Source organism: Chamaea fasciata, unplaced genomic scaffold (genome assembly GCF_029207755.1).
Source record: "Chamaea fasciata isolate MVZ Bird 193981 ecotype frontalis unplaced genomic scaffold, bChaFas1.0.hap1 SCAF_1, whole genome shotgun sequence".
Taxonomy (NCBI): Eukaryota; Metazoa; Chordata; class Aves; order Passeriformes; family Sylviidae; genus Chamaea; species Chamaea fasciata.
The window spans coordinates 136,823,321-136,845,680 of record NW_027094086.1 but is presented as its reverse complement, the minus strand read 5'-3'; the positions used below and the strand labels follow the sequence as shown (position 1 = coordinate 136,845,680).

The 22,360-nt window shown below is 40.3% G+C and overlaps 1 protein-coding gene across 1 annotated transcript in view; it reads right to left on the bottom strand.

Annotated features, from left to right (window-relative positions):
• Positions 1-2,304: 2,304 nt before the first annotated feature.
• GAD2 (glutamate decarboxylase 2) overlaps positions 2,305-22,360 on the bottom strand; it is a 41,840-nt gene continuing 21,784 nt past the window's right edge. Inside the window, exons 8-16 of the mRNA XM_066199227.1 lie at positions 20,687-20,766; positions 17,524-17,578; positions 15,966-16,082; positions 14,795-14,859; positions 10,929-11,007; positions 9,069-9,218; positions 7,205-7,312; positions 5,534-5,623; positions 2,305-4,902 (exon numbers count right to left, since the gene is read on the bottom strand). Coding sequence (XP_066055324.1) covers positions 4,729-4,902; positions 5,534-5,623; positions 7,205-7,312; positions 9,069-9,218; positions 10,929-11,007; positions 14,795-14,859; positions 15,966-16,082; positions 17,524-17,578; positions 20,687-20,766 — 918 coding nt within the window. The 3' untranslated portion in view covers positions 2,305-4,728. The remainder of the gene's footprint in view (positions 4,903-5,533; positions 5,624-7,204; positions 7,313-9,068; positions 9,219-10,928; positions 11,008-14,794; positions 14,860-15,965; positions 16,083-17,523; positions 17,579-20,686; positions 20,767-22,360) is intronic.

Here is a 22,360-nt window from a genome sequence, read left to right as displayed (position 1 = left end):
GTGGGAGAAAATGGAAATGTGCTGATAGAGGTTTATATAAAATAATAAAATTTTCCAGGGTAATGGGACAAATTAGGTACACCTACTCTTACACTCCCTGTCCCACTTGTTAGTTTAATGTTTGTATCTTTCTGTTGCTATATAATTAAAATCTGACATGGTTTTACTGTCCTGTGCAGGTCAGATGTCAGTAACACACTAGATCCTGTTATTTGTAATGCAAAATCTACTGTTTTAGAAATAATTCCTTTCTATGGAAGGCAAGGACTCCTTTAGAAATTTCACATACTGCAGAGCAGTGCTTTGAACTTGCCTTTCCTGATCATTGGTCACAGACCTATGGAAAATTATTCCTAGGGAATTATGGATCACAGGCTAAAAGTGAGTACTCTAGAGGACTGGGATTAAGCCATCTGGGTTAACATCATGGAAGTTAGATATTTGAATGCTTTTGGAATTCTCAGCATCAGCTATCAGCTGGAGTGAGAATGTGCACAGGAAGAGCTGTTGCAGAGTAGTTGGAGAATGGGAGGTTTCCATCCTTGCTTGACTTGTGACTTTTCTGTGCCTGGAGAAAACAGCCTTTACTCTGTTCATGAAATAGGAATTTATAGAACAGGGTCTTTTCATCTTCACTTGCAATGCAAGAATTTCAGCAGCAAGGCTTTTATTCTATTACAAAAAGAGGTAGATATTCCTTTTCTTCTAATCTCAGACCCAATTTCTTGCTCCAAAGTACAGCGTAAAATCTATACACCTGCATCCTACAGTGCAGTAATGAACAGTGCCATGACCTGTAGGTGTTCTGTCTTTTCAGTGAAAAGGAAAGTCAGGTCTGTAATTCTTCCAGCTGCAGCACTTAGCTTTCCCTTGATGGTTGAATTAGTCCCTTTAGTTAGGTTGGCCAGGTAGAAACAGGATGGTTCAGACACTGGGGGACTCGGACATTAGCACAGTAAAGACAGAGTTTTGTGGTTTTGTATGGGGCTCACTTTCTACCTAGAATGAATTTCTCCTTGGCAGTTAGCCTGACTAAGTCAGATAAAAGATACACATTTTCTTGAGCTCTGACTTGCTTTGTCCATTCCTTAGCCATGCTAAGGAATTAAACCTGCCTTCCTTGGAGATGTAGGCTGTTGGGTAGGTGAGGGTTTCTCTCTGGGTCCAGCCTGGAGGCTATTTGCTAAAGGAGCAGCATCCACAAAGAGCCAAAGTCATCAAGGGCCAATGACCACGTCAGCCATGTCCTTGTGTGGTCCATCTTGTGTTATCAGACTAACAACTCGGCCAGGATGACAACTTCTTCAGCCTCTCATCTGCCCCTCAGCCACTCTCATGGCTACAATGTGGCACCAGGGCCAGAATTTGCAGAAGCTGCACAAGAGCCCACCTACACTGTTTTTTTCTGCATTGACCCCCCAGCAGCTATTAACTACTGGGTATTGAGGAAAGTCAGTCACTTTTACAAGCCCAAGCTCCATCCACTCCTGTGAGGGTAGCGCTCAAAAAGGCTAAACCAGTGCTTTCTCTCCCCAGTGCCAAATGGAGAACTTCACTGAGATAAGGACAGTTAACTTATCCCCACAAGTTCTCCCTCTGTTTCCTTACAGATCTCCCACCTGGCTCTGTGCAGGAATTCAGCACAGGTGTTAATCTTAAATTCTGCTAGACTTAAAGAAATGATAGAAAAAAATCTCATTTCAGGCATGAGCTTTCAGACTGCTGTGGCTTTAACAGCATAGTTTTATTTCTCTGCTGCTGGTATTGCACTGGGCAGCACTGCAGCGTGTGGAAGAGAAATAGAGCAGATTAGTGGCAGATTTTAAAGGGAGGTGGCCTTGGGCCAGGAGAGACATATAAGATAAAAATCTTAAGTTTTTGTATTGGTTGTTTTGTCTTTTTTACTTCATAGCTGTTTTAAATTGTTGCCATTGTATAGTCTGTGCTGTCCTGGCAAGTGCCCCGACTTCTTTCACTGCTGTCCTGAAGGCTGATATGACTCTATGGTTAATTTGGGGATAAGTACTTGTGAAATAAAAAGACAAAACAGAGCATAGAAAAATTGAGGCTGTCTGAGGAGAAAAAAGCAACTAAATCCATCTTGTAAAGATAAGGTGCAGAAATACCAGATGGCAGATTTACCCTTTTGTATGCTGGTGCTGAGTATTGCCTCCAAAAAAGGTCTGGAGTACTGACTCAGAAACGGTCTGGTGGTGGAGTTGGTGTTTTTATGTTACAGTAGTGAACAGAATGCATCTTGTAATGAAAAAATGAAAAAAATCCAGGAGACATAAAAAGTTCCAATTAAACATTCTCTTTATTGGGGCCTTGCTCCAAAAATGCAAGTGATAAACACTTAGTGTGCTCATCAGTGCTGCTAATGAAAAGACCCAGAGTCACATGTTACACTTTTATTTGGATTTAGATCAACACCACAGATAAGATACTTTGGTCAAACACAAGAACAGATTGCTATGCCGCTCCTTCCTGGCTGCATTAAGTACAGTAATGTGTAAAAAAAAAATCTGCTGGTTCTCCTGGAACACCAAATGTAAATCTTGGATTGGCACATACATCTAATAAATACGCTGTTTGCACTTAGCACTTTAAAACGTAATTGCACATGCAAGATGTAACCGGGCTACTGATCACCTTCGTCGTTGTCCCTGTCCTATTTTTACTTTGTAACTTCTTTGCTTGCCTTTTTCCCAGCAAGAAAAAAGAATAAAATTTGCTGCTCTACTCAGTATTTCAGTGATTAATCTGCTGATTTTGACACGTTTAGCAGAGGTCATATTGAGGCCTTCCTGACAGAATGGGTATCTCCTCTACAGCTTGGCTTGAAACACTATGCAGGTAGCAATGGAAGTCCACTGAAGTGTGGTGAGGGGCGTGCCCAGAAGCTGCCGAGGAGAGGTTAACACCAAGCAAAGATACAGTAGAGGGACAGGCGTGAATGCAGTTCTTACAATATCAAGAGTCAATACTACTACCACACAAATAATGACATATCAATAATATATTGTACAAGCTTATACAGCAACACATGTTGATTTGCAACATTGTACAGTTTAAATCTAAAGTGCACAGCCTCAATCTGAGGTGACAAAACAGTACTATCAATATAATAAAGGCAACACAATTACAGACACTATTTATTTCCTCTTACTTCATGTCCTCATATTACATTGAATCAATACTCCATTTATCTATTTTAGATGAAATTAAACCCACATTGCATTTCTTATTTTGTCTTCAAGTATTTTAGAGACAGCAAAACCATATTGCTTTACAAACACAAGTTGGCCCTTTAGGCAAAGTTAAAACCAAAACTTTAGTAGGGTTATAAGTAGACAGGTCTAAGCTGCAGAACTCTTACCAACACTTCCCGATGCTGGGGGGAGAAAGGATAAATTTAAGTTTCCAGGCCAGAGACACCTCTAAAGCTAAGGAATGATGCAGCAAATAATTTCTGCAAGAGATGTGCCCATGGTTTCTAAAAAGGTTGTGAGGCTCTGTAGGGGATGTTCTTTGGCAGATGAAGCCATATCTTGACTTCACTGCAGACAAGGATGGAATCCAGCACTGTGAAAATCCTTTGACATAACAGTTTGTACTTAGACAGACCCCATCCCCGTCACTCAGATTACAGTCACATTTAATTTAGACCTTGTCTTGCAGACCTGTACATCTGTAAGAAGTCTTCACCTTCTTAATGCAGCTGTGAGGGTTTCAATGTAGCTTGGGACTGCTCACAGCAGAAATAGTTTTGAGATGAGAATTTACTCTGATGTGACTTTTTTTTTTTTTTAATAGGCTTTTTAAACAGAACATAGAAACCATCCAAATACAACCTTATTTCAGTCTTGGTTAGCACTGTATATTGATTGTGCGTCTGCTCAGGCCATGTGGGAAACATAATTAGGAATAATAGCATCCTATTGTTGTACTGTAATTGATCTTATTAAGTGGTTGTAAGAGCTGCAGTCCTCTTGAGGTTTTTCAGTAACCAACCCTGGAGATGTACAATCCATATGACATGGAGAAAGAATGCATTACGTGGGCTTGTCTTTTAAAATAATCAGTAATAAATATTTGAGGCACCTCCATCAAAAGAAAAAGAATCCCTGTTAATTTTCAGCTTCTGTCCTTGCAGTTTTATAACCCATATAAAATAAAAATATATAGTTTACAAAATAGGATTTTTTATATATATATATATATTTCCTTTTGTAAAACTATATTTATTTAAATACATTTGAAATGTTGCTATAGGTAAATTAGAAATTCTGTTCTAATACTACGAAAAAGGCAAAATCCTTTCATTTTTAAACATACAGCATGTATATTCTGCATCTCACCACCCCCTCCCACTTCCCCCAATCTGATTTTGTCATAATTTTGGGCAACTTTGGCATCATTCAGTCTGATTGCTGTTAATTTAAAATGATTACTGTGTTAAAATACGGGGTAAAATTTTAAGTATCTTCTGGTCTTCCTTATTTGTTTCAATGAAGCTTTTTTGTGCAGCTAATTATTAAGGAGGCATTCTAAACTCAGGAAAGGACTTTAAAGGAGCCATGTTTCTTGATTTTAAACTGTACTCTACTCCAACGCCACGATATAGAAATAGATTTACTTTGGAACAAACTACAAATACATTCGCACAGTTTGTGACAACTTAATTGTCTACTTAGAGGTCCAGGAACAGACTTTCACACCCAGTTATTATAAATCTTGTCCCAGACGTTCTATTTCATCAATCAGGAAATCAATGTCTTGGTGAGTGGCCGCAGGGTTGGAGATCACCATCCGGAAGAAGTTCACTTTGTCTCCCAGGGGCTGATAGCTCACCATGGTTGTGCCATACTCCATCATTCTGGCCTTTATCACTGGTGCCACCTGCAGAGAAACAAAAAGTAGGGGATGATGATGACTATTATTATTGTCATTGTTATCATTATTTTCATTATTAACATCACCCTCATTATTATTAAAACAGAGAATACTTCCTTTTTTTATAGGGGATGGAGAGCTACAATCAGCTGAAATGAAATTACATCCAGTATTAATAAAAACATTAACCCCCAGTAAGGAATAAATGTCACACTGAAAAGGCATTCAATTTATCCAGTTTCTTTGCCCTGCTCTTTAAATGACTGGGGAAATTTCCCTCTGCTTCTTCCTCTATATTGCTGACAGGGACACAGTAGCTGTTTTCTGTACTGTTCATAACATGGCTACAATTGTTTTCATATGCTGGAGTGCTGTAGTAGTGTTGAGCTTTTGCTGCCCTTGCTGGGTTTAGTGACTGCAGTTCACAGCAGCTTCAGTCCATAAAACTAGAGCAAATACATGCTCTGGAGATCAGACAAAGCCAGGGGATACCACACCTGGGTACCAGAGCAAGATGGTGCCAGCCGGACCCGCAGTAAAATGACCATAGAGGTGTCATTTGCCAGAACCTCACCTTGCCCTGTGCCCTGGGAGATCACCCTGGGGATTGCCTGCCTGCAAGGGTTTCAGTGCTCACCTTCATCAGGCGGCTCGTTCTCTCTTCGCTGTCCTCCATTCCACGCAGGCTGGGAGGTATGTACCAGAAGCAGACATTTGTGTGCTGAGGCTAAGCACAGAATAATAATAGTTTACATTGTAAGAAATGCTCATAATATCTCAATTGCAATTAAGTTCATGCCTTTCCTCCCTCTCATACATCATCTTGTGACAGCAGTCAATGGTTTTCATTATTGTAGTCCACTGAGAGTCATCATCATTATTAATGCAGAAAAGATAATTTTAAGCAATTTATTTCCAGGGTGTCAGATGCAGAAACGCATCATCCAACTGGGCAAATATATTTATGCCTTTCTGAAAGGCATCTGGATTTTGCAGCTCCTGTCCCCTCCAGGGGCTTGTGTGGCTAAGGCAAGAGTCTATTACAGATAATTTAGAGGTGAGGACCGTGTAGTTTACTTTTATTACATGACAGAATAATATAGAATCTGATTCTGTAAACAAGAGCCACAGGTGGTGCATAAGACACTCTGAGATTTTCTTACATTTAATGAAATTTATTACTTCTCAATTTGATTCAGCTAGCTGCTGTATTAATATGCATACACCACAGCATCTTAGCTCATTTAACATCTATGGGAGCATTAAGCAGAAAGGCATAAAGTAAGAACTGGTTGACATCTTGTGCATTTTTCCAATCTCCCAACAGTTGCCTGCCTTGCTATGTTCCTCTTTGCTGGATACTAAATATGTGTTACAGCAACTCCTCCTGCTGCCAGTTCCTTTACTCATCATAGATCCAGTGGACCAAATTCAGTCATGAGTTGGCAGGTGGAGGAAATAAATTCCATAGTGGTATGTGGACACGAGCCTGTAATCTCTGAAGAAACGTACTGATGTTCATCCTTGTTCTCTTTCACAGACAGAACACCAGCTAACTTTGTAATGGAGGTTTCTACCAGGCCTGCCCCGAGCCCTCACGGCTGGAGAGGTTGCCCACACAGCAGTGGCCAGGCACAGCAGAGGTCCAGCCACCCAAATTAGGCTGCACTGCCTTGCCCTGGGCACTGTGCTCCAGCCAAGATCCTGGTATCCAGGGCTCCCATCCCAGCTGGAGTCTCTCCAATGCCTGGTGCCATCTGTACCCCAGGCAGTGGTGCTACCTCTGGGTGCCAGCTGGGCTCCCAAGTAACACTAGCCTCTGCCCTGCTGACTGCACCCCAGCACAGCAGGGGCCTCGGTGCAGATGGTCCCTCCAGGACACCCCAGGTCCCCTGTGACTGCCCACCTAAGAATGCTGATAGAACTGCTCTGCACAAATGTCCTTTCACAGCTGTGTGGGGTACTGTACCCCTACTCCTAACAGACCCTGCTATCAGGAAACTGAAACTTGTTTTTTTAACATAAGAGCTGGTTCTCATTGTGCCTCTGTGTGTTGTGTTAGGCTGAGATACTGGTGTTTTGTTTCAGCAGGGTTAAACTGAGCAAACTGAACACTAAAGCACAGCTGCCTCATCTCCCTCATCCCTGCATTCCATGAAGAAGAGAGGAACCTCTGCCACAAGAAGTTTTACTGCAAGGGTCCCTACTTTCTGTCTCATGCTGTTTGATTTGATCAGTGGGTAGCATCCCAATAGGTAATGAAGCAAACACTGTTGACCAACTGAGAAAAATAAGTTGCAGTACATACCTTACCATCAAACACCATTTCATACCCTTCTCTGTTCTTTATTTTATTGTATAGGTATTCAGCAAGTTCCAAGCACTTATCAATTTGTGCTTCAAATCCTGTGGTTCCCTTTACAGAGAGATGAAGAAAACAGGTCATGTAAATATCTGTTCTATGAATTAAAATGGCAAAAGGACCATGCAATAATTGCCAACACATCAGCACATGTCGCCTCTCAGAAGTCTCTGTGAGATCAGCTAAGGATCTGATTCCATGTGATGAAAGGCACTTTGATAAGCAGAGCTCGTTTGTCTCCAGCTCTTGCCACTGACACCCCTATAGCCAACTCTGCAAAATAAGCATCAGGTACTTGCTTGGTCCTCAAGAATATTTTGCTGAGAACCTGAATAGCACCTCAAAGGGTAACTTTGGTAGTTTTTGCAGAGGCTGAGGATGGTTTTGGATAGCATGGACTGGCAGAGAGAGGGGTCTTCAGGAGGTGTTGAGTTCCAAAATAGCAGGAGTCTCCTGCTATTTCCAAGATAGGGGATTTTAATCTTCCAGGAATGATAAGCTGGGGACTTTCCAAGAATAATTTTTTCTTTTTTTTTTAGTTAAGCACAGAATGGGTAGATAGATAACACCTCTAGAGTCCAGTCTGATGCCTGTGAAAATGCACAATTTGTTTAGATACTACCCTGCCTCTGTAGTCTTCTTCTCCCCTTTTCTAACAGATGCCATACAAACTCAGAAGCTGTGTTTTTAAGAGCTGCAGAAAAGCCTGCTTTTTCTTCTCTGGCAGAAGTCATAATCCTCTCTGTGACATCATAATTGTTCCTGCAATCACCAACTGTGATGCCTCAAACAAAGGATGCAGCTTCAAGAGGGAGGAAGGGGAATAAACAGCTGGAATAGATAAACTCTTTAAGAAACACGCATCCTATTTTGTAATGTTATTATTACAAGCAGAGTGTGAGAAGAGAAAAAGCAGCACAAGGCATATTGAAAAAATGGGCTTTAGGATAAATGTCTCTGAGTAACAGATGCATGTCCCTGCTAAATCTGTTTTGGCAGTGCAGAACTGACTTAAAAGCCCATGTCATTATCCCTCTGTGTATAGAGATTTCAAAATAGAGTAGAGGTAGCCCTGGGAGAAAGGCTTGGAGTAAAAGAGACGTGGCTAAAATCGCCTGCCACACTGCAGACCCCAGTTAGAACAACAGCTATTGCATCCTTCTTTACAAACTCCCACACCTCCTCAGAGGTTTAATGAAGCACATGAGAATCTTTAAGGCTTTCTGGAAATGAAAACAGTGATGTCATCTCTTCTGAACCAACCTTAGGCAACCTGACATAATAGATTAAATAAATACACGCAAGAACTTATTTAGCAATGTCGATAAAGCAATCATTACAGCTGGTGTTTACAGATTTCCTAGTGAAGAGTTTTTGGTGAGTTTTCCTCTACTCCTTCAGAAGATTACTTCACATCTACTGCATGCAATGAAATTAGGTATTCTAGTCTTGATTTGCCATGTTTAATTTCTGAATGTAATTAAAACATCTTTTTATTTTCAGAAATCTTTTAACAACATTCTTAGGTATATGATTTATGCTGTTAGACTCCTACAGTTACACAAGGCAAATGCTATGCAAAGCCACACAGTTCAAGTTTCAAAATCATGTGTGCTGCTTTGAAGCTCCATCGTAAAAAGCATAAACCCCCCAAAAAATAATAATGTTCTTTCTTTCATGTTATATATGTGAAATTCAGGTCAGGTATTTTCTAAAATGATGATTACAGAAAAAAAAAAAACCCCAAACCCTCAAGTGTATCTGGTGTGCATTATTTTAATACAAACAAATGTGTAGCAGGCAGTCCTACCTTTGCCCTCCACATCAGCCATAGCTTGAAGACATCAACATGCCGCCCACACTGCAGAGCCTTGTCTCCCGTGTCGTAGGACAGGTCGTAGTGCTTGTCTTGTTGAAAGAGGTAGGAAGCATGCATTTGATTGCAACTCTGCATCAATCCCTTATGGACACAAAGACACAAGCACAGGGATGTCAGCACAGATTTGACTACTGCTTTGAGGGTTGCTTTGGGTGAAAAATTACAAACACCCAAATTCAATCGAATATTTGTCCAAGTGCAAAAGGAAGATTATAAAAAAAAAAAAAAAAAAAAAAAAAAGTTCAAAACTAGACTTAGTTGCTCAGTGGACTAATCCCTATCAGTGCCGAAGACGCCTTGGTACTTGATCCAGCAACATGTAATCCACTCTCAGATCCAAATAATTTTTTTAAAAAGCTGGACATTGTGCTTCCTGGCATTCTTATGCTTAACTTCATTTTTGGATCTTGTCTGGTTTAGTTTGTTCTGATTCCTTTTCCTCCTTTCTTTTTAAGGCTTCTTTTCTGAGTCAGACCAAGACAATTGGTGACTAATCTACAGAACATCACAGCAGTTTTCAATTGCTTTGGTCTCCGAATTCTGATTTTTATTGTTTTCTTTCTTTGCAGGAAGAGCTCTTTTCTGCAAAGCCCTCAGCTGTAGATTGGATGCTTAAGTGGTATAGAAAGCTTTCAACAGACAGAAGAGCATATGGCCTTTAAAAACCCAGCTAGATCTATTTTTGAGCAGCAACACACCGTTCCAAGAGGTAACTTTGTGGGAGGGACAGAAGCCAACGAGGTGAGGAAACCTGGCTCATGAAAGCATGAATTTTCCTTTTCAGCTTTTTAAGTAAAATGCAGAGAGCCACGTTCGGGCTCTAGTTAAGATCTCAACCAAGTTTATGGTATACCTTAGGGCTGTTGCCTAAAATGACAATTTCCAGTCCAAGAAGAATCATAACATGGCTGTTTATCAGGAAGTCTAATCTTTATGTGTAACTCAAAACTGAGATAACAAAATGAGAGGGGGAGAAAAGAATTGACTTTCTCCTAATCTGAACCATCTGTTCTCACTAGAAGTCAAGGATGGTACTGACTTCAGCTGGGCAGGCTTTGTCTTGGGGAACTGACCCAGAGGGCGAACAAAAGCCAGTTTCTCTCTTCCCAAGTGCAATCACTTTAAATACAATCTGTTGTACAGCTGTTAGCAAAACAGCAACCAGCTTTTTGATGGCTGGTCTATTAAGTGGTGGCTGTACGGCAGCTGTCCCAGTAAGTGATGGTTATATGAAAATTACAGGCTTGAAGGGTAATTCAAATTCTAGCACTAAATGAAACGTCTACTTTTTATTCCAAGTGCACTTACTGTTCCATTTTTACTTCCATGTGCCCCCAAGTGGATATATAGATCAAAGTTGGGCAGGAATATCATAAAAGTCTAGAAAGTGTAATGATGCCTCAGTTCTGGACCAAATGTTGTGCTGCATGTAAACCATGACTTTCAACCCAAGAGGACCAGAGTTTGCTTGCAGTTACATCTTACGCTACACTACAACTAGTGGGGTTACACAGCTTTGCAGCCACAACTTAACCATGGACATTTACAATGGAAAGTCACAAAAATCTGTACAGATATTGCCATTGATTACCTCATTTTTGCTAGACATTTGCTTTAATTCCTTTTGCAGTCACAGCTGAAGCATGTAAATAGAGGTCTTTTCTCACTTCCTGTTAGAATCCTCATCACATTAGCAAGTATTAGCTATGGCACAGTTATGAAGAAAACATCCAGGATTTTCAGAAGTAAAATGCCAGAAAGAAGCAGAGAAGCACGTATATTGTAACATACCTCTTCTCTTACTAGCAGGGCTGAACACTGCAGTGGGACGCCCATCATCTTGTGAGGGTTCCAGGTTACTGAGTTAGCCCTGGGACAGAAAACCAAATGAAAGTCAGACATTTTACTATGTGATGAAACCCCAGAGGCATTTAGAAGTAATTAGAATAACACTGAGCATGTAGAAATACTCACTTTTTTCTTTTTCTGAGCAAGCAAAGCTGAAAATAATCATGGCTGATATTAGGAAAGCAATGCCTTCACAGGGGATCTAATCCGCTCCAGTAGGCTTTTGGATGACAATCCTGGCAATTTACCACAGCATAATTGCTCTATCCACTAAATTTAATCAGTATTAAACTTTCTGGGGAGTCATCTATACTTTACAAACATAGGGCAAACTTCCTAAAAACACACTTGACTGATGAACTTTCTAAAATTGCACAGTCAAAAAAAGACACGGATAGGAAGCTGGCAACCTAGCAGATCTCCCTCCCTCTGATTCCAGTTTCAGCAAGATTTTAGTAATTACCTCACACAGGCGTTTTAAAAAATTCCTTGAAATTCTTCTGGGGATCACTAAGTCTCTGAGTAACCTGGAAAACCTGGCCCAAAGTAATTTTTCTTGTTGCTCTGATGATGGCAAATTTTCATACCTCCTTAATTTTTGCTTGGCTATAGCATTTCAACAACTACAGTAAGAAGCACGGGACTGCCAGAAGAGTCTGATCCTGCCTCTCTTCAGGATACATGTGCTGGAAAAACTGCTGTCAGCCTAGGTTTTGGGAACAAACAGAGAGCTGACACAGTATGGTCTAGAGAGGAGGCATTTGTGACTGTGGGAAGGGCTGAATGGAAGATTGTCCCGTTGTTTATGATTTTAATTCTGTGTTGTGCTTAACTGGCTATTTTATAATTACTATTGTTACGTATGATGAATTAGCTGATAAATGTATATATTTGCATCCTATCTGGCAAGCTATCAAGGACACACTGTGCACATGATTTCATCTAGTGCAGTGATTTGTATTTTGGTGGTATAAATCAGTCAACGGAGGCATGTGAAAAAACTCAAAGGATCCAGGACACACTTGCAGGTAACACTGATGTGAACAGAAGTGAGCATGTTGGAATTTAGCAGTGATTTCCTTTGTAGGACTTGTAGACAGTGCTACAGGTTTATGCACCTCCTGCCAAATCGCTTCCACTCCTTCAAAGCAAGCAACTTCAAAATTCACATGGACATCAGGCAGTACTTTTGTGCTTTCTTTTTTGCTTCTATTTAAATGGGACTGTGTAAGTGCCTGATGCATATCTATAGAGAACAGTCTTCCACAGGCAACATCTGGCCACTTGGCTTGGCTTTTTGAGTATTTGGCAGCTCAGTATTTAATCAGCTCAGTCAGTCATCTGATTACAACACCAAAGATAATGGTTCTGAACATACACTCAGGTCTATGAATTTCCCTTGATATGATACTTTTTAATTTTATTTGTGCCTATGCAAAATCAGCCAGAAATTCTTTAAGAGACCTCTAAATAACAATAGAGGTATGCATTTTCTCAAGCAGAAGGGTTACTTACTGACAACAGCCAGCTGTGAATTATCTGTCTAAAAGATCTAATTTACTCTATGGTCACTTATTTACCTAATTAGATACCAATTTCACACAGAAAAATAATTAATTATGTAAAATTAAAAAAAATCTACCACTTTACCTTTGTTACTCGTTATTTTGGGCTTCTGTCATCAGTATGTGTTTGAGGAAATTGCTGACCAAGGCAAACAGTGAGGTAAAAAAACGTACAGGAATCCACAGATATTTTCCAAAAGCATATCATGTTTGCCTAAATAACTGAGCACCAAGAACCTATGTGATTTTTTGGCTGTGGGTCAAAGATTAAAAAAAAATAAATGTTTTTCCTTTACAGATTTCAAATGTATGACAGGAGAGATTCATGACTGGCAGAATTTGGTCCTGAGCCATCATTAAATACAGACTGATGCAATCACTGACCGGGCACAGGCCCGGAAGGATGCCCAGACCCTCTGTGGGAGCATTCACTCACTGCACACATGCTTTTCTCACGTAGCTGTCACCCCCTGCCTGAGCCTCTGGATGGGGAACACCAGGCTGGAACTCCTGATGTTGGCCAGACCCTTCTGCTCCACACACTGGGGCTCGTGCTTGCTTCAGGGCACCTTCCAGCACCTTGAAATCTGCCATGGGGAGACTGGAGGGCATGGTAAGGACAGTCCTGCAACTCGTCCTCCTGTGACACGAGTATTTCTGCTGGACTGACTGTTACCAGAAGGATGTGAGTACTCAGAGGACAGCGTGCTGCAGGAAATGTTCCCTCCAAATGTGAGTAACAGCTTCAGTTCTCTTCTATTCAGACCTGTGATAACTCCATTATCTACCATGAAACAGAAAAGTCCATAAAAGGTCTGCTCTAAAGGTTCCCACACCTGAGATCTGGACAAACTGAAATGAGCCGCTGTGTTCAGCAAGCAGAGGAACAGCACGCAAAGTAACAAATTTCCCTAATTCACCGCCTCATATTGACATGATGCTTATCAAAGCACTTAATAAAATCCAGTGGAGTTCTGGATCTAAAGCCTATTATGTGGAAAATGTTCCAAAGTAGATTTAACCTGAACTTCTCATTCCAGCACAATTTGGACAGCAATTTGGGAGGCAAACCCTTTGTTTCATGCTCTGCTCTCACAGGCAACAAGGTAGATTTTTGCTTGCTGGATATTTGGGTATATGTCCTTTTAATGCCTTATATGTAAGTCTGGAGTGCTGTAGGCAGTCTTAACTAAATGAAATTCATAGAATCATTGGCTGCTTTCCAAATTTTGCATGAGAGATATAGAGAAAAGAACTGAATCATCAAGGTATCATCCTTATCTCCAGGATCAGGATGCGGAAGTTGTTTGTAATTTTAATTGGCGAGGAACAGCAATTTGATTTAGTGATAAAGAAGGAGGAAGGGAGTAATGATTTACTCTCAAACATCATGAGCTTCAGTAAGTACAGAAATGCGAGTGACTCCATCTAGCCCAATATATTGCCTCTACAAAGTGGAATAAATAGGTGACTGGGAAGAATACAAATCAGGGCAAGCACCTATGAACTTTCTCTGAATACTCTCTGAGCTTCCACTCATTTGTGGCTCACAGAAATTCTGAAAGGTTTTTGTCTTTCCTTGAATGTAGATAAACCTCAACATCATATAGAAAGGATTTCCATATCTTAGCTAAATGTTTCTGAATAAGCAGCTGTTTTTTAGTTTAAGCTCAGTCTTTCCAGCCTGGACTAGCATCACTTATGTTCATCTGCATTATCTCCAATGTTTATGAGCCCATGACTACAACTGTGTATATATCCAGGCACAGATTTACTGAAGACATCAATAACACAGTCTGGAGAGAGCTATTCTCTCCAGAAGTGACAGAGCAAGACATCTGTCCTAACTGCAGGTGCACCCACATTTTATACTTAAAGTTTTGTACTTCAGTGTACATGACCTACAAGATTCACATCTTAGAGGAATGAAATTGCTAGTTCATGTTGAATGCTGAAACAGAGAATGCTGCAGAAACTGCTCTGGACCTGTGAATGTATGGTGGGAGAACAGAGAAACAAGCATGGCATGTCAGCTGTTTATACTTCAAAACAAATTGCCACAGTACTGTAGCACAAAGGCACTCTACAATGCTGCTTCAACTGGAAGGACAGTTTATATGATTTCTCCCAACTGTATCTCAGAGATAACATTGATTCTTAATTTTTACAGGAATTGCTATGGTAATCACAAGTATGATAAAATACATGTAATAAATGTCTTTTATTGATATTAATAAATCATACCTTTCAATGCCATTTAATTTCCATTTGTGTTTCCTGGACATCAGGAGCCCACCGCCCCATGCTCCCTGGAAGGCAAGACACATTATCTTAATGAGAGCTCTGCTTTCCTCCGTGGTGACAGCTGTGTGTTCCCATCCGTTTGGGACCCTTTTTATCTCACTGATGTGGCACATACCAAAATGACCAGGCAGATGGGGCCTGAGGCATGAGCTGTGCTGACAATTTTCTTTCAGTAGCTTGGAAGCAGTGGTTAACAGCCCCTAATCTGGGCACTCACTCTTATCATCTGCAAACCCCTCACTTGTCCCTCTGACATCGGCACATCGGGCTGCCCCGTGCGCAAATTAACGACTTGCAGCTCTGCTCCTGGGTCAGCTGCCTTTTCTTTTGTAGTCACTAAGTTACAATAACAAACCAGACTGGGATCTCAGCTGCTCTGGGGGATTTCCATCATATATTGGACCCACTACTGCTTGCCCTCTACTCATTTGCCTTCCTCACAGAGATCTCGGAGAAGCAGGCATTTCACGCAACTGAGAAGTATTTAAGGTAAATACAAATTCTTCCTTTGAATGGACTGATTTAGGATGACACAGTAATGCAAAATCGAGACTCCCAAACCTATGGGAAGTCAATTACCAAGCCTTTTTGGAGAAAGGATTTGCAAAACTGACATAGAAGATATTCTAGGGCTGAAAGATGATCCTTCAGAAGGATTTCTTGGCAAGAGCCTGGATAAAGCTAAGTAGCCAATCTGATAAATTTCCCTAGCACTAGCATTAACCTCATCAGCAATTTTCAGTACTTTATCCCAGACAAATGTATGCTTTTCCTTATGTATTTGTTTTGCAGCTGCTGCAGAAGCTGAGCCAGTGCTCAGTATGCTTCTTACGTATTTCTTTACTAATGGCATTTAAAGATAAAGCTGAAAGCCAAAAGCACTCAAACTAGGTCATCTTAAGTGTCCCAGTTGTAAAAGTACAAGTACAGTCACAGCTCCTAAAATATCCCCCCGATCTGAGCCTTTCAGAGGAGTGGGAAGTGCTTGGATGTTAGACTTAATTACAGGAACTAAATACAATGAGTTTTGTACAAGATGACACTCTCCAAAAAGAATAAATTGATGTTGATACACCTTGTAATCCAGCCCTCCACGTATGATGGTACTTACATCCACGTGCATCCAGACTTTGTATTTCTTGCAGATGTCTGCAATAGCTATGAGAGGATCAAATGCCCCATACACTGTTGTCCCGGCTGTGGCACTCACCAGAAAAGGAACAAATCCCTGCAAGAAAGCAGAGAGACGTTATGCATGGTCAGAGTGCTGCAGCCCCCTCATCCCGCGGCAGTCCCAGCTCCCCTGGTGCTGTCCCCACAGTGACCCCACAAGTGTCTCCCAGAGGACATCCCTGCTATGTTCCACTGGTTTTCTCCACGTTTCGATGCCAGCGGTATTATAGTTTCTACCTTAAGGTGGCAGCAAACTTCCAAACCAGTTCCAAATCCTCCATTTATTAGGATGCATGAGACAGGTAAGGGCTCAGCAGAACAATTCTGCTTCACACCACCTGCCTGAAACAAAAAAGTCTGCACTGCAGGATGTCACATAAACAAACTTCAACCAGGCACCACAGTGAGAGAAGCATTTCTGGTGGACTGTGCCCTGGGCTGCATTGCAATTATCCCCGTGAGTGTCTGGCCATGTGGTGCCCCAGTTTTGTCAGCGGGAACATCGTGTCTGAGGGTGTCTCCTGGGGCATTGGGCAGGGGAGGTGTGGGGCTCACTGCCAGCCCCATCCCTCATGCAGAGCTGGGAGACAGCTCTTCAAAGGTAAAAGCAGCAGCCCCCACAGAGGCCAGGGTCCATCTCTTGGATTCCCTCTGCGAAATGCTGTGCCTCACAGCAGAGCACTCACCAGCCATCACTTCTGTACCATGCGATCAGGGGTCTGCTAGAATTTATACCAGTGTTTCATTTTAATATCATTTTTAGTTACACTGATTTCATAAGGAGTACTTAGAGGTCAAGAGTGGGTACTTTTTTTTTGCAGAACTGGGGTTCAAACCATCAAACAAGTCCAAATTTCCTACAGTAGTCAGTAGGTCTGAGTGGCACCTATTGTCATTTTGCCTTATTTTTTTATCTACTGTATTGATTTTCTTGGAAAAAATGTGCTTTTAATGAAGATTTGTGTTATTAATCAGCTTTTGCTGCTGTGTGTCTAGTGAATATAAATGCCGAAAGCACAGGGCTGAGTTCATTGCACACTTTATTCTGTTTTAATTCTTGTTTTTCTTAGAACAAATACAAAAGTGTGTGCATTTTTAGAGATACATGGATTTTAGTTTACCTTCAACTGATTTGGTGAGTCTATGGAAAGTATTTTCAATGCACTGGAATAAAACAAATTCCCCAAAATGATTACTCTGGTTTTGATGATACTCAGCTGAGAAGCTGCATCATAGGCTTTTATATTTAAAAAAGGAGGATGTTATGAAAAACATCATATAAAATGAAAGCCAAATAGCTCATGGATATTATAAAGTAACTCTAAACCTATTTTCTCAGCAACTCTTGCCTCACTAATTGGCAGGCTACATTTCTAAGAAATAAATCAAAACTTAATGGGCAAGCCTATGTTGTTTTACCAAGGAAACCAAACAACTGGCTTTACCATTCTTTGGTTTTTTCCCTTCTTTGGAAGCAGAAAAGCTGGTAAACTTACTTTTTGTTTGGCTTCAACAATTCTTCTTTCAAGGTCTGATGGGATCATTTTCCCTCTGGAGCAAGAGAGAGTTGTATCAGTAACTTGACCTTGAAATCAATTTTACTGTTATTTCTTCACTTAATAGGAAACCCAAAGAAGGAGCAAAGTGACTCTTTTGCCCAAGGGTTGTGCTGCATTGAAGAGCGCAGAAAGACTCTGTCCATTAGTCTGAGATTTTACCCCAATTATTTAGTCAAGACATTTGCATCAATATGGTGATGGTAACAGAGGAATTGTCTTGTGGCCACCCCATTAAAGACTGATGCTGCTCCTTGGAGCCTCTTGGTCCTGTCTGAAGTTACGGTCCTGTCTGACGTTACAGTCCTGGGGATAGGCCTTCCAGGGAGAGGCTCAGCCCAGCACCCCAAGAAGTTCACTGGGTGCCAAATCCCACGGTCCTCTCTCAGCAGGCACAGAAAATGCCTGCCAAGCTGCACGGCCTTGAGCAGGGCAACTCAGCTGTGCTGTCAGCAGTTGTCTCTGTGTTCCCTTTGGGGGATGAATGCGTTCCAGGGTGACTTTTCCACGGTTTAGTGCATTACATGTTTGCATTTGCTGGGAGCAGGGTGTGAGAAGCTGCCAGTCTAGACTCGCTAAATGCCCTGTCAGGCTCTTTGTACTGACTGTATTTGCAACACCTCCAGTATGAACCATCTATTTCAGATTCAGACTCAGTCATGTAAGGTTTGAAGGCTAATTTAGGAAATCCTGTAAATAAACTAGGTGCAACACAAAACAGTGCTGATACTGAATATTAAGGCTATGGTTTTCTTTGCTTTAGACACAAGCAAGTCTATAAAAGAAGAGGCAGTACAACTACCAGCAATACAAACATGATAGACTCCCATGTTACAGAAATAAAGTCTTCACCGGCTTTGAATGTTGTATATTTAAACTGATATAAATTTTTAAAGATTTTTTTCATATTTTTTCTTTCCCATGGCCCTCATTTCCTGCTGCTATTAAAAAAAGAACCCTAATTAAAGCTTCAAATGAAGTTACGTGGAAACTAATAAACCCATCAGTTTTAGTTTCATTTTGCATAAAAACCCTTGAACTGTTTTCATGACATTTGGATGCATGTCCTTTTTTAAAAATTATTAATTTATTGTAGTAAGATGCTATTGGCTCTGAAAGTTTTCCATCCTCACATAGCTTACAAGCAGATGGTATTTATTTCAGTAGAAACGGGTTTGTACTACTGAGGGTTTTTGCAAAATCTCCCCTGCATATTCAAAACACTAAAATACTGACAGAATAACAAAAATTAAAAAGCTCCAAAAATCTAAAAATTAACCCTGATTTTTCCTGCAGAATTGCAAGGAAGGTCTAAAGAGTATTCAGCTCCTTGTGAGCTCCCCCCAGATACATGTATATGTTCAGAGAAAAGCAGTAGTAGTCTTATCCTCAAAAGAAGTTCCTGGGATCACTTGAGGAATAAAGAAAATAAAACCATGTCAAAGGAGAGCAATGAGTTCCTCCTCAAAACATAATTTAGATGTTGATCTTTAATAGTTTCTGATTTAATAAGCTTGTGCATAGAAATGTACACAGAACAGGGCCGATGTTTTCACTGCCCAAATTTTTTTACCAAAGCAAGTGATTATCCAGTCCCATGTCTCATCAAAGAGTTGCAGGTATTCATGGCCAGAGAGTGCAATACCCAAGCAATGTCACGTTTTACCAGCCAAACAAGGCAAACGTGGCAGGTGTGGGTCAGAATGGGGAAGAGCCACCAGGAAGTATGCTTTGTCATACTGGAAACATCAAAAAGTTATCAGTGTGCTCCTTCACCCTTCCACAGGCCCACGTTTTCACAGAGGGTCCTCTCAACCACATCAAACCACATCCTGTGCAAAAAATCTGCTCTGTCCCTGTGCTGTCTGAGAGACACAGAGGAATCCTGCTGTTTACTTCAGCGTGGGCAGGCCAAGCATTGTGGTCTTCACAGAAAACCATCACACTGAATTTGCACGAGAAGAAAAAGAAGACACGGCTTCATTGATCCACATCCATCTCTGGTGAATAGAAACAACTGGGGATTTATTTTGATATGTTTTTGGTTGTTCTGACGTCATTAAATCTTCTTCAAGGTGTGTTCAGTCTTTTGTTAATAAAGAGATAATAGGACCATAAGTCAATATGCAGGCACTGTGATTAGCACTGTAAATTGCTTATTTGATGCTTGGTTTTTAATGTGGGAGCAGAGTATTTTGATAGTAGCAAAGTCTTCCATTTCTGTTAGAAACATAATTGATTCAATACCTTATAACAATGAGGGACTAAAATAGCATTTTCTATTGGAAAGACTCAATAGAACCAACAGGAATTGTTCTAATAATTGTTTGTCCCATAGAAAATGTTTTCCCTAAACTAGAAAATTTTTATCATAACATGTTGATTTTGTTAATATATCTTCTTCTTAAAATGGGTTTTCACAGAGAATTGAAACCTCTTAGTTGGGTGAGTTAAGCAAGAAGTTATCTACCACCCTTTTTCAGAGCCTGGGTGAGCTGCAGATTAGCTGCCTCCTGTGCTGTTGGTTTCCACGGACCACCATCCTCAGCCTATGCTTCCCACAATGCTGCCAAGATCCTTCTCTTCACATCCTATCACAAACATGTCCCTGTCAAGGGCACTGAGAGAAATGCAATCCAGCTGAGAAGGATGGTGGGGGCATGAAGTAATAGAATTATATTAGCAAATGCTCCTAAATATTTTATTCCTATAAAAGGCCCACTTCAGCTCATTTTAATGCATCAAAACTGAGAGTCTGATTTGGTCAAAAAAGGCTTCCTCCTGGTTTCTTAGCACCAAATGTAAAGAATTATATTAGTTTGATATCCTGTTTCACATCAGAATGAAGGAGAAAAAATATCAGAAACTTCTGACGAAAGGAAATTTTAAGATTTTTTATGATCTCCAAAAATGGACCCATAAAGAAGCTACTAACAGAGCCAGTTCCTCGAATGGGATAAATTAGTGTAAAGCTGCTGAAGATGACAGTACTATGACAGATTATACCAGCTGCTGACCACATCCTACACTCTCTCTGATACGAGCACCTGATGATCCTCTGTTATGTACCATAAAAAAAGCTGTATGTGACATCTTTACTTACCTTTCATCACATCTAATCAAAATCACACTATCTGTACCAATACCCAAGGCTGCAGCTCCTTTCTTCACAGAAAAGTGACTCTGAAAAAATATATTTATTATTATTTATTGGTTTTATCGTTTATTATTGAATTTAATATAAAACACTACCCTCTTGCAAACCCTTCAGCAAGAAGTCCCAGGAGGCAATAATTACATTCAGAGCCCTTTTGGAAACCGATCACTGTAATTTGAGGCTTCAAAGCAGGTCAATTCCATCAAGTGGAGAAACAGCAATCATGCTAAACTGGGTTTACTCCTGGAATATTACACACACGATTGTTGTCAATGCTGAACCTTGATGCATACCTGCAGCTTCTATTGCTTGTAGAGATTCAGCTATGAGCTTGATTTACTGAAACAAAATAGTCTTACCTAGAGAATTCATTTAGTTTGTGATGTTCAGAGTAATGTGCTACAATGTATCTTCTGCCCAAATAATACACTGAGAGAAATGAATATAGGAAGCCTAATTGTGATCTCATGCCAGTGAAAGCCAGTAGTAACTCCTAATAATAAACAGACCTACTGAAGTTTAAAATCAGAACAGGGTTATTAAGTAAGATTATTAGTTAATGTGTATGTACAAAATAAAATGTGGAAGTTGCATACTGGAGTGCATGTTGGCCTCATTTTCTCGTGCTCATAGGACTTAGTTCCCGAGCCAGTGTGGGTGTATAACTCTAAATTAAACCCCAGTGATTATGATAATGCAACAGTTTTATATCAAATTATAGCGCCAAGAATCTGATTTTGTATTAATTCAAACCCAGCCTCTTAACAATACTGTCCACAGTAATTTTAACTACAGATTATGAAACAATAAAAAATGGAAATTCTTCAGATACTACAGTACCATTAGCTAAGGATGTAACACTACAAAAAAGATCCAGAAGATAAAGACCTAACAAGGCTTTTTAAGTGTCCAGAAAGTTAAAGAAGAAAGGAAGATCTAGTCTGCAGATCACAAAGGAAAGAAGTAATCACTACTGCTTTGTCAAGGGAGTATTTGCAAACAGCAGAGAGTTGAGGGAAGAGACTGGCACAATGGACTTCACTTAAAGGCCATGAGGGCACAGATTTACTGCATGCTAAAGGGCTCTATACATAATGAACACTTTGAAAATTACAGTAATTCTAAACCAACTTAATGAAAGAGGAAGAAGAGTAGTAGAACTGCAACATGTACATCCAACTGAAGAAGTAAAAAACCTCTGTGTTTTAAAAATTTATCAGGGAATAGTTTTTATTGAGTCTTGACTGCTATGGTTAAGATTGCTATGGTTAAGAGTTTCCAGTACAAATTCCTTTTTTAATATGCCCGTATTCTCACCATTTTGGCTGAAATTCTTAACGTTTTCATGGTGTCTGTTGACTTTTTCAATATCCAGAGATTTTGAAGAAGTTCAGACAGCTCTTAAGTCATGTTTCACCAGTGATACATGGACAATTTGAAAATGCTTCCTCAAGTAAATAGTTTTAATGCTACATTTATTTCTTAAATGCACTGAGTTGGTTCGGCTTTTACCTGTGGAATATGGCTGCAGTGTACAATGTGTATTGAGCAGCCACTGAACACATTGGCTAGATGTAAAATCAGTTTTTGAAGTCCTAGTACAGCAAACCACCCTAGTCC